Raw genomic sequence first — 15,617 nt, 5'->3', positions numbered from 1 at the left:
TATGTTTACATTCTTCTTTATTGTATTAATTTTTAAGTGCTTACTCTGATACAAAATGCTTGTATTTTTTTTAAAAAAGAAACGCCCACTAGGGCGTGTGATAAATAAATAAATAAATAATGTACTCTGGAATTAACGGATCTTTATCAGAAATCTTAAACCTCATTTTTTATCAATGTTTGTCCAAATTTAGAGAAAAAATGGTATATTTTCAATAAACCTATTATGCAAGTGTAAAAACACACTACTTTTTTTTCTAAATAATAAATAAAAAATACATATATCCAAGTTCGACCGTTATATTTAACTGACTAAATAAAGTACATTAATCATGTTAAAAATATATAACTTTTCAATATTCTATAATACATAACCATAAATCGAGTGACGCAATGTACAAACTTAAGCGAAAATGCCCATAAAACAGGCAAAGACATCAGCCGAACAGCGCTGTAAGGAATATTAGATGATTTTACAGGAACTGAGAATAACAGTTCATTTTATCTAATTTTTCTACCACAGGCCTTTTTTAACCTGCCACATTTGACAGTTGGTTGCATTTTTAACTATTGCCTTTGCCAAAATGTGCGTAATGTCGCGTACAGCAATGTTGCATACTCAAATTGTTCATTGTTCGGTTGACTACTTCAATTGTACAAACTTATGTTCAAAATTGACAAAATATTTATGTTCAAAATTGTAAATGGTAGTGTAGACAGCCTTGATTTAATAAACCTCATTGAATTTCATGTACCCATAAGAGCTACTCGATCTAAAACCCTGTTTAATTGTAACAATTCTAAGACTGAACATTTCAAACACTCGCTTGTACCTAGATTACATGAAGTTAGTAATAGGTACGCAGATGTAGCGGATCTGTTTAACTGCACAGAAGCTAGGTACAAGAAGGCTATAATATCATATCTTAAGTCTGCTCATACGTGTTGATAATATTTTGTATGTACTTGTATCTCCTTCTAGTATTAATTTTATACTTTCTGTCTTAATTTTATGATCAAATGCCACAGTTAATTGTTATTCTGTGACATGTAATTATGGTATATTTATACCGTTGATATTTTTCAATAAGTAATATTCATTTTAATACTGTGTGCCTTTCACAGTGAGTAGATAACTCAACACTATGACAATTTAAAGTCATGAAAAGTGATGAAACAAAACTTAGGTCACCTGGGATAGCTTTACAGGTTAGTTTTTAATGAATTTTTGAAGGTGTATTGAATTGTCATGAAACAGCTTTTTAGATGTGCTTTTTTTATCACCTGACATAAAATTATTTATACTTTGAGCGAAGAATTAAAATATATTTTAAAACATTTGTCTTGTTTCAATCAACCTCCGCGGCATAGATATAGGTAGTGAGTTTGATACTGTCACGAAAATAATTCCTACTGTCAAAAATAATTATTTTCCTGACTTTACCTGGCCAGTGAAAGAATTAATTCACAAGTATGTATTTGTACTGGCAACATTTTTTCGGTGAATCTGGCAGAGCTCCGTTTCCGGCAGGAAAAAATTTTCACTTTTGGAATTCTCGCCGGCTGGAGAACCGACGAAGATTCAACTATGTCACCCAATTAAGTTATCGATCTGTTTCTTTTAATTTTTCGGGCAATCCTTGTTGGTAAGGATGTTTGTGCTGTGCGTCAAAGTGTTATTTTGGAGTTTACAGTTTTCTTACAAATTCCCCAAACAAAATTAATGTGTTTTCGAATTATCGAGTTCTCCCAATTTTTTTATGATTTGAGTAAAAAGTTATGTAAAAATGTGGTTAGCGTTTTTGCTAACATTTTTCACGTTTGATATTAAAATTTTATTATTTAGGAATAGTAATGTTTATTTAAGTTCTGAAGGGTTAACCCTTTGAATGCCAAGTATAATAATTTTACACAAACGATAGTGGTTGTTTATCAATTGTGTGAATTATTTGTATTTTATTTATTTATTAGATATTAACCTTTTCTATGCGTCATTAATTTGTATCACTTCGTTCACACGCGGGGCTATTTATCATCAATCTAATTTATGACTTTAAACAATAATCACACATGGATTTTAAAATTTGTTTTAAAAAATACGTCGCTTATGTCTTGAATTATCTTTTCAAGTATAAATAAACAATCCGAACATCAATGGGGCTTGATAAAAATTCAAAGTATATATTCATAATGTAACTGATATGGTATGCCCGGGCGGCCATGTTTATTTCAAGGTTAACGATACACATGATTATAAACATGCCGGAGTAGAGCTCTTCAACTGTGGTGCGATGTAAGTGGTTGATTTATGGGTGCGATGTCGCGTTTGACTGGATACATGAAATATTGACACACTTAAAAAGGTTCATATAATAAAAAATAACTACACTTAAATTTACAAAAATAATGAAATAATTTTTCTGTTATTATGTCACCGTAAATATGTATCACTCAATATATTTTTTTATCGTGATTTTGAAACAGTTCTCAACGCATAACGGCAGAATCATGGCTTTCATGTATTTCAGCAGCTTCGCAATTATTATCGACGTCACTGTCACTAATTTCAAAATCTGAATCTATTTCTAAAGTAGCACCAAATATTTCTTCGTCATTAAGACCACGACCCGACATTTTGTATTTTGGCAATAAAAATACTTTCAAGAATTGATAAAAAGTCAAACTTGTACAACTTTACACTTGATTTTTCACTATAAAAAAGTTTTAACCACGTGTCTTTATTTGAAAATAATCTAACACTGACGAAATTTTATATTTCTTCAATAGTTTGAATGAATGTATGTAACTGAACTTATTTTAAAATATGATAAATCAGATGAATGTACACTGTAATTAAAATAGTTCATATCCACGAAAAAGCAAACAATAATTCGATAAAACAATGTAATCTACACGGCGAGCGTCTCTGTTTGAGAATCTTATAAAATGCGCCTGCGCAATAACGTGTGTAAAGACGCGGGAAGAATTCAAACTGATTCATTTTTCGCTCTGAGTTGGAAGATCCCTTCAAATCTTTGTATCGATGATTAGGATACGTATTATGGATAAATATCGTAAGATGTCAGTAGTGTAAAGATGTGAGATTTTTTAGGAGTATAAGTTTTACCGTGCTCAAGCATGTTTCATACCCATAACGCCGAAGAAACTTTGCGTCGCACAGATGTGCCACCCGCGTACAGGGCATGTACAGTGCGTCGCAGGCGTGCGTCTCCCGCAGGGAAAGGGTTAACATCCAAATCATGCTTGGACAATTTCTGTCAAACGAGTAGCAGATGCGTAAGCAAATAGCTTAGCGTACCACCAGATCTTTTAGAATCCAATTCTATATTTGAAATGTGCATTCATTTGGTTTACTTTTTTAGATATGAAATTTAAACCTAAGTTATTTAGTAAATCAATTTAATGTTATGTTAGTATGTAGTACGCCCTTGAGGAAGGCGATCACAATGTGGTCAAGAGGACGGTAGAATCGAGCCACTTGAATAGGTGTCCTGAGTTGCATATCTCTCGAGGACAGGACGACCGGTAAGTATTCCTGTTTCTCCGCTGACAGCTGCGGTATCTCTCCACTCTTGGCACAATCAAACATCTCCTGGGCCAACTCCAGTACAGAAGTGACGGCATTACTGCCTGAACATTGGAGAGCCGTGTGCCCGTTGCTCCTATCCGGGCTGTTGTAAATGGCGCCGTGCTCTAGCAAATATTTCACAACGTCAAGGAACCCCTTCTTGGCAGCGACGTGCAAAGCAGAGGAACCGCTCACAACAGTTTTAGCGTTGATGAAATCATCGTAAGCTCTAGCTTTAATCGTCTTCACAGTCTGCAATAAGGCTTCAACGCTCTCCACACAACCTCGGAGGGCGGCAGTGTGCAATGCCGTGGTCCCTTTGACGGAAGCGGCGGTAGCATCAGCTCCACTCTTCAACAGTAACTTAACAATATCTGCGTGTCCTCTACTTGCAGCGAAATGCAACGGTGTTCTTCCATCTGCGTCTGCCGTATTCACGTCTGAACCATGGCGCATCAAATGCTCCACCAAGGTAATGTCACCATTGCTAGCGGCCTCAATTATATCCATTTCACAACTAGTTTGAAGACTATGAGTATCAATTTCTGAAAAAATTCCATTTGTTATAGATTCTCTATACTGTTTAAAGATTACATCAAACGCTAAAATATTGGGGAGAATGTTTTGGGGATCCCGATGTTCTAATCCTTCTCTGTAAAATTTGTGCGCGTCTAATGGTCGATCTTGAAAGAGATACACATCCACAATTTTAGTGCATGTGACAAGAGTATCAACATGGTTGGGGCCTAAGACAATTTTCTGAATAGCATAGACTTCCTGGTAGACCTCAAGGGCCTCTGCAATTTTATCTTGTCTCCTAAGAAAATTTGCCAAGTCACCTTGAAGACGCAGAGTTCTACTATCATTCAAACTGTAAATGCTTTTACTCTCCTCGTAAACCTGCTTGATAATGCTTTCAGCTTCCTCAAGCTTCCCTTGTTGCATGAACACACTGGCAATGTTAGTACGCACAATCAAAGTTAATTCAGAATTAGAAACGATCAACCCAGATTTTTTTGATTTCTCAAGAACTTCATAATTCATTTTTAAAGCTATATCAAATTTTTTAAATTTTGCTAGACATTTTGCCGCAAGTGTTTCGGTTTGCAATAGACATATGTGGTCCTCGCTCAGAACTTCCTTTTGTTTAACGATAACTTCCTGAAACACTTCCCATGCCTCCTGGCTCCGTTCTAGACCCAAAAGCGCCTGACCAATATGAGTTCTCGTCCAAAGCGAATCTGGGTGATTTGGCCCCAGGGTAATTTTTTTTTTGCTAAAAGTTTCTTCAAATATTGACAAAGCGTCGAAAAATTTTAATTGATTGAAGAATATTAAAGCTTTCTGTTCTATAATAAGAAGGGTGCCAGGGTCATCTCTTCCTAACAAATGTATTCTTTCATTATACATTTCCTTCAAAATAAACAAAGCTTCTGTGAAATTTTCAAGTTCCACTAAATCTTTCACCTTTTTCAGATTGAGAGAAAACTGATCTTGCAAAATGTCATATAACTTGTCTACTTTGGGAAAGTTATTTTTAATGGCAACCTCCACAAGAGTGCTTCCTTGTGTATTCCGAGATCTGAGCACGGCTTTAATGAACCCGATATCTCCAATTTTGGTAATGTCTGCAATCAAATTTGTGTCACATTTTTCAGCTTTTTCGAACAAGTACTGCACAAGTCTTAGTAGCCAAATAGTATTTTCCTGTGTTGCCATATGAAATGGTGTTTTTCCATTCGTAGACTCAATGTCGTATACTGCACCATTTTGTAACAAAGATACTATGATTCTTGGATGGGAGAATTCAGATGCAAAATGGAGAGGAGTTTTCCCGCCTTTTCCAACAGCATTAGGGTTAGCTCCATTCTTCAGTAGAATATCGCATATCTCCTGAAAGCCTTTCCTAGCGGCCAAATGCAGAAGAGACGTATTATCTGCACTCTTTGCTTCTATGGATTTTCCAATTTTTTTAATTAGCTTTTCTGCCTTTGAAACAGCTTTTTTATTTACAGCTATAAAGAGTTGTCCTACAGACTCTAACAGTTCTCTGACTCCAGCATCGCTAGTCATTTCTAATGGTGTGTTATGTTTATCGTTCATAGCGTTGTACATTGCACCGTTTCTGAGTAAAGCAATGATAAGATCCTTGCGCCCCTTCCCAGCGGCATAGTGAATAGCTTGGTTGCCCGCCATGTCGACTGCATTCACGTCAGCGTGTTTATCTATCAGGTATTGAGCCAGGGATAGGTGTCCACCTAATGAAGCCAAGTGTAAAAGTGTGGCGCCACCATGTCCGAGATCGCCGATGCTCATCCCACGTTCGAGAAAACACTTTACAAGTTCCAAATGCCCTCGATAAGCCGCGATGTGGATCGCTTTTGAATCAGTTGAACTTTTAGCATTTAGATCTGCTCCTCGGTCCAACAAGTATTTCACCACTTCGAGATTTCCCTCTTTAGCTGCCAAATCTAAAAGCGACCAGTCATCACTGCGCCTAGCATTTATTTTGATATTACAATGTTTAAAAAAGTAATCTAAATTACTCAACCGGTTAAAACCAATTGCCACCTCTATTGGTGTATAGTTTTTATATAGTGCGTCATGTTTGGCTCCTGAACGAAGTAAAGATTGCATGACACCGGGATGGTGCAGTTTAGCTGCTAAATGCAGCGGTGAACACAATCCATCAAGTCTAAGATTAGCATCAGCTCCGTTTTCCAACAAGATATCCACAAACTTTTTATGATCACCTACCACAGCTAGTATTAAGGCTGTAAAAAGACCAACTGCATCAAACTTAACCCCTTTGTTTATCAGAGCTCGTCCTATGTGCCAAGAGCCTGAGACGGCCGCTAACTGCAAGAAAGTTGGTCCTTCAACATCAACGTTCAGATCTTTGTGCTTAAGTAAGGCTTCCACTACAGATCTATGTCCTGCGGAAATAGCTGCTTTCAGTGCTTTACTTCCTTCTGCGTTAACATCAGCTCCCTTGGCTAGCAATATATCTAATATTTCTTTGTTATTATTGTGGGCTACGGAACATAATGCAGAACTGTGATTATTATTCACTGCATTTATCTCTGCACCGTTATCTAATAATAGATTAACTATTGCTTTGTGGTTTCCTGCCACTGCTAGATGCAAGGCGGAATTTCCGCTCTCATTTACAGCACAGACATCCGCTCGTCCATCAATCAGTGCTTTAACAATGATGCTATGTCCAAGATAAGATGCTATATGTAAAGCTGTGTAGCTTTTCGCACAAACCTCATCAATATTAGCTCCCTTCGTCAGTAAGAGTTGAACAGTTTCCTTGCAAGTTTTTTTGGCAGCCAAGTGTAAAGGTGTGTAGTGCATTTTGTTCTTGATATTTACATCAGACCCATTTATTATTAAAGACTGTGAAACTGCCGCATGCCCTCCACCAGCACTCAGGTGTAGAGGAGTTGAACCATCATCAGTAACAGAGGAGACATTAGCTCCTGCAGCCAACAGGACGTCTACAGTTTCCTGGTGACCCTGTTCTGCAGCCAGATGTAATGGTGTCAGTTGCTTTGCAGTTCTTGCATCAACAACAAATCCGCATTCAAGCAATGATGTAACAATATCGTTATGACCCGACGCAGCACTGATGTGTAATGCAGAAAAACCATCTGTATTTTTATAGTCCAACTGAGCCCCAGCTTCTAAGAGTAGTTCTACTATATCGCAGTTTCTGCTCTCCGCTGCTAACAGTAGTGGAGTCAACCCATCATTATTCAAAGCGTTAACATTGGGGTGGTTTTCCAAAATAATTTTAACTATTTTTTTGTGGCCTTTAATGACGGCCGTATGCAACGGAGTGTTGCGAGTCTTCTTGCAGACTATTTTAACAAAGGCTCCTTCCTTCAAAAGGATGTTCACTAAATCCTCGTGGTAATTAAGTACCGCCCAGTGTAAAGGAGTAAATCCATTGGTTTCTTGAAAGTTCACGTACGCTCCGTGTTTAATCAAATTTATAACAATTTCCCGATGACCATTAGCTGCTGCCGAGTGCAGTGGGCGCATGCCTTGATGACTCTTGGAATTGACATCAGCTCTGTTCTCCAGTAGATACTGCACCAGATCTGCGTGACCGCACTCAGCAGCGGTGTGCAGAGGAGTTGGACCAATGCCATCATGAACAGTTGCTGCGGTATCAACATCTAATAAAACTTTGACTGAATCCATAAAATTGTTTGTTACTGCGTAAATTAAAGACGTAAACTGTTGACCATCTCTAATGCTGGGATTTGCTCCGAGAGACAATAATGTTACAACAGTTTCCGTGTGACCGTTTAGAGCTGCCACATGCAGAGGTGTCTTCCCGGTAGTATCGACTTGGTCAATTAAAACACTCATCTCTTCCACAAGATATTGCACAATGGCATTCCTTCCAAAAGCTGCTGCTATGTGCAAAGGGGTTTGCCCATTCATATCCTTCAAATCTGGGCTTACGTTGTTTTCAATTAACATTTGAACCATTTCAACACTAGTACCCTTAGCAGCGATGTGTAACATAGTAGAACAATCAATTATACTTCTCGAATGTAAGTCTGCCCCTTCTCGGAGACATGTCTGCAAACCCTCGAGGTTTCCTTCTACCAAAGCTCTACACATATCTTCCTGTTTGTTTATAATCTCCAAGTTCCGGTCATGTTTCTGTTCCAGTTGCTTAATATTGGACATTAATATCTTGCCCATTTTGCCATTGTTTAAAATGAGTATTTTTTCTGTATCAGGTTCTGTTAGTATCATTGTGTTCAAGATCACAGCAGCGAAAGCGTCACTGAATAGAATATTGTCAACCAACGGGTTGCCGTGAGCCAGGTAGTTTCTTAAGACTCTCCCGGTCAACAGAGGCATATCATCGTCGAGATAAAGCCAATTATCAGAGAGACACTCGGTTCTCTCTTCCAACAGAGACATGGTATCCAGCACGAGCGCTTCGACCCTCAGTTTGTTAAGATTAGTCTTTCGGACTGATGGAATTAGATTTTGAGATGCATGGTGTGATCTGCCGGTTCCTATAGTCTCTCCAAGTTCACATAGGTGTAGGGTTATGTGTTCATCCAAGACTTCATTGGGTGAAATATGTTTAGTATTGACCTTGATGTCTTTATAATGGTGAGATGACAACTGCGTTCTGTATTCATCAATCCAGTTGATAGTGTTTTTTTCATTACCAAACAAAACACGGATTTTAAACAGTAAATAATTTATTTCGGCTGCAATTTCAGGGAGGATTCTCAATGATACGCTTTCATAAAAACTGTAGTGTAATGTTTGCATTATCTGTAATACTTCCAAATAATCTTCTTCTGGGTAGATTGTGATGTTTACAGGAAAGCAATGATTTCTCCAGTAATTATAGTATTTGGCTTTCGTCCTGCTACATGTTGTACGTTGGAAAAGATTGTTTAGTAAACGAAGATCATAAACGATTTTTAAAAAGTCTTCTCTTAAAATCTTGTTTTTTATTTTGGCTTTGTTCAACTCCTTTATGTCAGACAATGTTTTCTCTTCAAAAGGAGTTTTGTCCATTACGAGTCGACTGATTTCTTCAATGATGTCTCCAATATTCTGGTGCTCCTTCGTGGTAAGATCTTGGTTATTTTTAGAGATTAGAAACTTTGGAATGTGACTCAAATTACGAAGACCTTTTTCCAAGCATTCAATATCATTAAATTCATCCGAAAATAATTGTTTTAAAATTTTAATTTTATTCGTATTAACAATGTCACTTATTACTCTGGCAATCTTTTTTATATCGTTTAGAATATTTGGGTATAATTTTGAATCTTCTATCTTTTGGTCGTTGTCTTGGATAAAGTGGACATGTGATATAGAATTGCGTAAGTCTTTAAGAATTTCTCTGGTTGCCTTTGGTGCCATTGACAGCAAAAGGTCACACACAGTCGTGGACAGATTGGGACTGTCTAAAGTGTCCTTCAGGTGTTCTCCCAGCACCTGCAGAGTCCTCTTGATGGTCAGCTGCCCTTCTCTTGTTGCAGGGTCCACTGGCAAGGCTGAATCAATGTAGCTCTTCATGATATCCAGAGAATAGATATCTCGTACGATCTTGTAATCAGTGTATAAATCTTGGAATTGGGGGTATTTGCTGATGATATCTGTAACAACCTTTTCACGGCTCAATCGAACTCTGGAACGAAGCTTGGAGACATCGGAACTTTGTATGAATCCCTTCAAATCATCCAGGGTCTGAGAAAAGTCAGCCAATGTCTTTAGCAGTGGACCCTTTCTTAGTACAGACAGATAAAACAAGTTCATATGTTTGAGCTCGGTTTGAGCGGTTATAAAACACACCAAACAAAACTCAATTTCCTCCCAAGGCACCGCAGAGTATGTAGACTTCAATATTTGTTTAGAAATATGCATATTCTTTGCTATGAACTTGGCAATGTATATAAACCGACTGTCTACTTTCTTGTTGGAGTATTCTGTCGTTAGAGTTGAGATACTTTGCATTATTAATTGAAGCCTCTGTTCTATGAGACCTTTATCTGGAGTAGTAGGGAGTTCATCGCCTTTAGAGTAGAAACGCAACTTCATCAGCTTAGATTGGACAAACAATTTCATCTCATCCTCTATAAGGACATTTTTGAGCAGTAATTCGTCTAGGGATACGGAGAGAAGTTGATCCAATAAATCTGGGCAAGCCGAGCTACTGAGGAGTGTGAGGACCGTATCCAGGAGTTCCACATTGCCGGAACGGATTACGTAATACACCGCATTGTGTCCTTCTGCATCCTTGGAATTCCCGCACTCTCTCATAGGCCCCACTCTACCGTATTGACCTTTGACCAGGCACTTTAATATATCCATTGATTTAATATGGGATTTCTGAAACATAACAAAACATATGATTAGATGCCCGGAATATAGGATCAGTCAATGGGGCAACTAAAAAAGAAGAACACTATTTATTATCTATTTAGTTATGTTAAAGGAGTCCGGAGGCAATGGAAAGTCATCTGGAAAACTCAACACAAATGGCGCTAGTGTAGTTGGATATCTGCATGATATGACAGCTACAGGGTTTTCCAATAAGAGGTGTTATTTTGAATAGCCCACTATTTCGGTAGATGTTACTTTTGAAGTTGTCATTTTTTGACATTTGACAAGTAGAAACTACGCCATTAATAAAAATGGAACGATACACGCTTCAACAACGCATTGAAATGATTAAAATTCACTTGAGTGAATCAAATGCAAATCGTCTTGAGTGATGAGGCCCATTTTCACCTCGGTGGCTTCGTCAACCAGCAAAATTGTCACATCTGGGGCTCGGAAAACCCAAGAGTCATTGTTGAAAAGCCTGTCTATCCTCAACGTGTGACTGTTTGGTGCGGTTTATGGTCCGGCGGAGTCATTGGACCTTACTTTTTCGAAAATCAGGCTGTAGCAACAGTTACGGTGAATGGATCGCTATCGAGAGATGATTAATGATTTTTTATGGCCGGAATTGGATGGTATTGATCTGGACAACGTTTAATTTCAACAAGACGGCGCTACGTGCCACGCAAGCAACGAAACCATTAATCTTTTACGAATGAATATCAAAATAAATCCTCTTATTGGAAAATCCTGTATATAATTCCGTTTAAAAGATATTTATTTCAAGATTTAAAGGCATTTTTTTTATGTTTGACCAATACAATGATTGGAGTTTCAAGGAGTTATTTAATGTTTGATCAATACGATGATTGGTGTGTCAAGGAGTTATTTAATGTTTGATCAATACGATGGTTGGGGTGTCTAGGAGTTATTACGAAATTAATTGTGAAATATAAGTGTAAAAGTAATTGGAAAAAGGTTAGACTTGGTTTGTTTATAACCGCAATCTATTTCAGATTGTTTTCCTATGACCGTATTTTCTAGCGATAGGACATGACTCATTTTATTAAGAGCGACACCAGCCCAACATTTCCGTACAGCTCAAAGAGTCCACTCAATTGAACAGGAACCGCCGAGCATGTACTGTGAATACTGTGCTTGCCCGGTATGGCTCAACAACCAGAGATGTGCAAAATGGGTACCCAAAACCATTTGAAATGCAAAATGGAAATGGGTCAAAATTTTTCCATTTGAAAATGCAAAATGCAAAATGGTTTTTAGAAAAGCATTTCAAATGCAAAATGCAAAATACCCATTTTCAAAATGCATTGAAAATGCAAAATGGTTTCTCAGGTCAAAAAATTAAAATAATTATAGAATTTTTAAACAGTTTTGTCATTTAATAATGGACATCAATGTAGAACAAACATATAACATGATGGTAAATCAAAAAATGCCACGACTACGGATTATGAACCACAAAATATTTGCGCGGGACAAATGTTGCCAACGTAAAAACATGGAAACTGCTATCTAACATTTAATATTACAGAGACATGGATGGCTCCATGTTCAGTATTTGAATCAGTATTTTTTGTAATGGTATCACTCAATTGCCAGGGCTTCTACCAGGGAGCAAATTGACAAATATAAATTATCTCTCATAGCGAGGTTGAGGACCGACCAAAGATATTAGAAGAACGAGATATGCTATGTTGGCCGCCGGACCGTAGGCGGAGTACTACCTAATTAGGGTACTTTGAATACTATCGGGACGTGTACGCACAGAAATCTGTTCTATGTATTAGTGCGGATACCTTAGCGTAAGCGAAGGTGTGCAGTAGTATTGGTGAACAAAACCGGCGACACTGGGCAAAACAATTCCACACAGTATGAACTGCTCATAGCACATCTCGTTCTTCTAATATCTTTGGGACCGACTGATATTTGGGCCTTATGAAAAAAAGATGAGTGGAGATAGTAGGAAGTATGTTGCAAAATAGCATTTAAAATGGAAAATGCATTGAAAAAAGCATTTAAAATGCAAAATGGAAAATACCCATTTTGCATTTCCATTTGAAATGGATTTATTTGAAATAAAGTACATCTGTGTCAACAACTATATACAACTCTTAGTACCGGTATGCCGCCTCGTACCATGGGAAAAATAAGATGCTACGTAGTTAGTACTTGTAAGTACATTTCCAAGTCCTGATGTCAGACTGCGTTCACGCCTGAGTATGTAATAATTGGATAATTTTAATGGTGCAATTTTTCTAATAAAAAAGATAGTTGATTTATGGTGTAGACACTGCCAACCTAACAATAAATAACATGAAACACATAATCGGAAGCTAGAAACGCAAAAATCTATACATAATTAATAATAATTGATCATAATATATACTCTGTTTAAGGAGCTAAACGTCACTAAGTTCATAAAAGTGGGAAGACTTCGGTGGCTAGGTCATGTGGAGAGAATGACCGAGCATCAAGAACCAAAGTCCCTGCTGAGCTCAAGACCGATAGGGAGAAGGAGCCTGGGAAGGCCAAGGTTAAGATGGAGCGACAACGTCCTCAAAGATTTGTCTGCCTTGGAGCTTCGAAACTGGAGAGAGCTGGCGCGGGACCGAGATGAGTGGAGGAAGACTCTTGAGGAGGCCAACACCCACCAGGGGTTGTAGAGCCAAAAGTGATGATGATGAATTGATCATAAAATTAGCCAACAAACCTCTAATCGGATTCACTCTATGTTGACTGAGTCGCGGACTCATTATCTCCGTGGTTGAATGGATAATAGGACCAGGGGCATTTAACTAAGCTTTGGCCTTGAAACTCATTTGAAACCGCCACGCCCACCTCAAAATTCTTATAGAAAACGAATAATATGGCTAAAAGCTCAGATCTCATTGGTGAGAAAAGAAGGATTTGTTTGATCTCTCGCTCTCTACCATAATGACTCGTGTAACAGAAAGAGATGACGGAATTTTGCCGTTTGACAGTTTCAAATCATTCAAACAAAATGAGTGTGGTTTATTTATACACGCGGGTTGTCATTTGCTGCCGAAATACTATCATTTCCGTCAAAAATATTGAGTGTTAAAGTTGTTCGTGATAAAAATAGAATATAAGCCAGTATAGTGTTAGCGAGTTACAAACATATATTCAACCTACCTACGTAAGTTCAAGTTTAAAGTGAATTGACAGATTTTAGTTTATTCGTTCGGTTTTTTGAACAATGCTTCATACTTGGCATAATATGTCTTCCTCCACAACGTATAAATGTTATTTATTATATCGATAAACTTATTCATGTTATTGATTAGTGTTATCCTGTATTATCTTATTGTTTTGGTGAAATTAAAGATTTTTAAACATATGTAACCATGAGTTCATGAGGCTGAAAAATGTCGGAATTCTTCGTCGTACTGTCGGACAATCATGTTTTGGAAATTTTCTTCAGAGTTTTTGCAAATTTCTTGTCATTTTGGGTTTCTTCTTCTCAGATTAACAAGTTTCATCTTAACGAAATGCACTGTAAAAGTTTATTTTCTTAGTCAGATGAACCTTGCCCTTGGAAAACATTTCGACATTTTTCTGCTTCAAGGACATTTTTATTTTTACAATAGTTTTTTTGGGCTAGTGAATGAATAGAGTAGGCTGTGAGCAATTATGTTGTCTATGGTCGCATCTTTTTTTAAATGGCCTTGAGTTTCCTCTACCTTGTCTACTGCTCTGCTCCGCACGGTAGGTACTGCTTGTATATCTATGGTTAAGTACTGTATAATTCCGTTACATACAAAAAGCCCGAAGATATCGATCTAGAGAGTGGTATATTTATGAATAGGACTGACTGGCCATTTTGAAAAAATGCGTGCACTCTGTCTTAGTTGTATTTTTTCGTTTTCCAATTTTTGCTTCATCAATTTGTACCATTACGCCAATCCCACCCACCTTTTCCTTCGTTTTGTAGCACCAATTAATGCACACTTCCCGACAAAATGATGCCCAGTTCACTGCAGTGTGGCTACTAATGTCATGCTCTTCAATTAAGGCCGTCCTTGGCGCGCTCGCAGAATTGCACAATACAATACAAATTTGCACTTCAATCGACAATTTCGATTGGGAAAATAATATGCATTTTTGAACTGATGCAGTAAAATTACAACTTGTTATTAATTGTTGCGATTCCGTTGAACCATGATTGTTTGGCACATAATTAAGTCGGGATGTCAATGTACATACATTTACGCACTTTTCACAGTTTTTTACACTTCTTATAACTTCGTGATTTCTAACAATACGCCCCTCTTTCTAATAACGCCCAAGAATCACGTCAAGCCAGCAAGATATGAATCACACAATTTTTTATTATTTTTAGCGACTAAGCCAGTTGCAAAATTATTTAGAACCATAAATAACCAACTCACTAGATCGAGATCTTCGGGCTTTTTGTATGGAAAAAGCATGGAAAAAGTTTGTACACTACTTAACCACGGATATAGCTGACATATCGGGGATGATCAGTGTTGCCAACGGATCTTGGCCTAATGTCGCCGTTTTTTCAAACATTAAGTAACCTAATGTAGCCGAATTTCAGTTGCAGTAATTCTAATGCTATTAATTCTGCCCTCATATTCCCCACAAATATTCTACGTGAGCTTGATTCCCAACGAAAAAAAATCAAAATGAGTGCTCCTCACAAAATATTTGAAATCTATGGGGGTGGGGGGTTGTTACAGAACTTCGCTGAAAAAAAATGCGCACAGCCAAAAACATCGTATGTGATTCCCCACAAAAAATTTTCGAAATCCATAGGGGGGGGGGGGGAGCTATGGAATTCCATTTCGAAAAATTCCTTACATTTTTCCGGTCGCAAAAAATATTATATCGAAAGGTAAGTTCAAGAGGTTTTTGTTATGTTTTGTTTTTTTTTTTTAATTATTATTTCTGATTTGGCTGATTTAAATAACTTGTCTCTGAGGTAGCCAAATCGGCGACCAGTCGCCTTTTAGATTTTTTCGTCGCCGATTCTCGTTCTGAGTAGCCTAAGTGGCGATAAATCGCCTTCGTTGGCAACACTGGTGATGATAGACAATGATAGACAAGGTAGAGCATAAATAAACCACAGGTAGAGCAACTAGGCCATT

The 15,617-nt window shown here is 37.6% G+C and overlaps 1 protein-coding gene across 4 annotated transcripts; it reads right to left on the bottom strand.

Annotated features, from left to right (window-relative positions):
• Positions 1-317: 317 nt before the first annotated feature.
• LOC149409688 (uncharacterized) lies at positions 318-14,898 on the bottom strand. 4 transcript variants are annotated; one of them, XM_089649675.1, is made up of 3 exons: positions 14,190-14,898; positions 5,056-10,473; positions 3,951-4,133 (listed from the first exon to the last, which is right to left on the bottom strand). In XM_089649675.1, the coding sequence occupies exons 2-3, from the start codon at positions 10,453-10,455 to the stop codon at positions 4,089-4,091; spliced, it is 5,445 nt and encodes a 1,814-aa protein (XP_089505801.1). In that variant the 5' UTR covers positions 10,456-10,473; positions 14,190-14,898; the 3' UTR covers positions 3,951-4,088. The 4 variants fall into 4 exon arrangements, with proteins under 4 accessions (XP_089505802.1, XP_089505799.1, XP_089505800.1 ...); XM_089649676.1 differs by lacking the exon at positions 14,190-14,898 and having other exon boundaries at positions 318-4,133; positions 5,056-5,128; XM_089649673.1 differs by having other exon boundaries at positions 3,396-10,473.
• Between the last annotated feature and the right edge of the window lie 719 nt (positions 14,899-15,617).

The sequence above is a fragment of the Hesperophylax consimilis genome, chromosome 30, assembly GCF_061612785.1.
Source record: "Hesperophylax consimilis isolate HC1 chromosome 30, BYU_Hcon_1.0, whole genome shotgun sequence".
Lineage (NCBI taxonomy): Eukaryota > Metazoa > Arthropoda > Insecta > Trichoptera > Limnephilidae > Hesperophylax > Hesperophylax consimilis.
The sequence above is the reverse complement of the archived record's forward strand: the minus strand, read 5'-3'. Positions and strand labels throughout refer to the sequence as shown.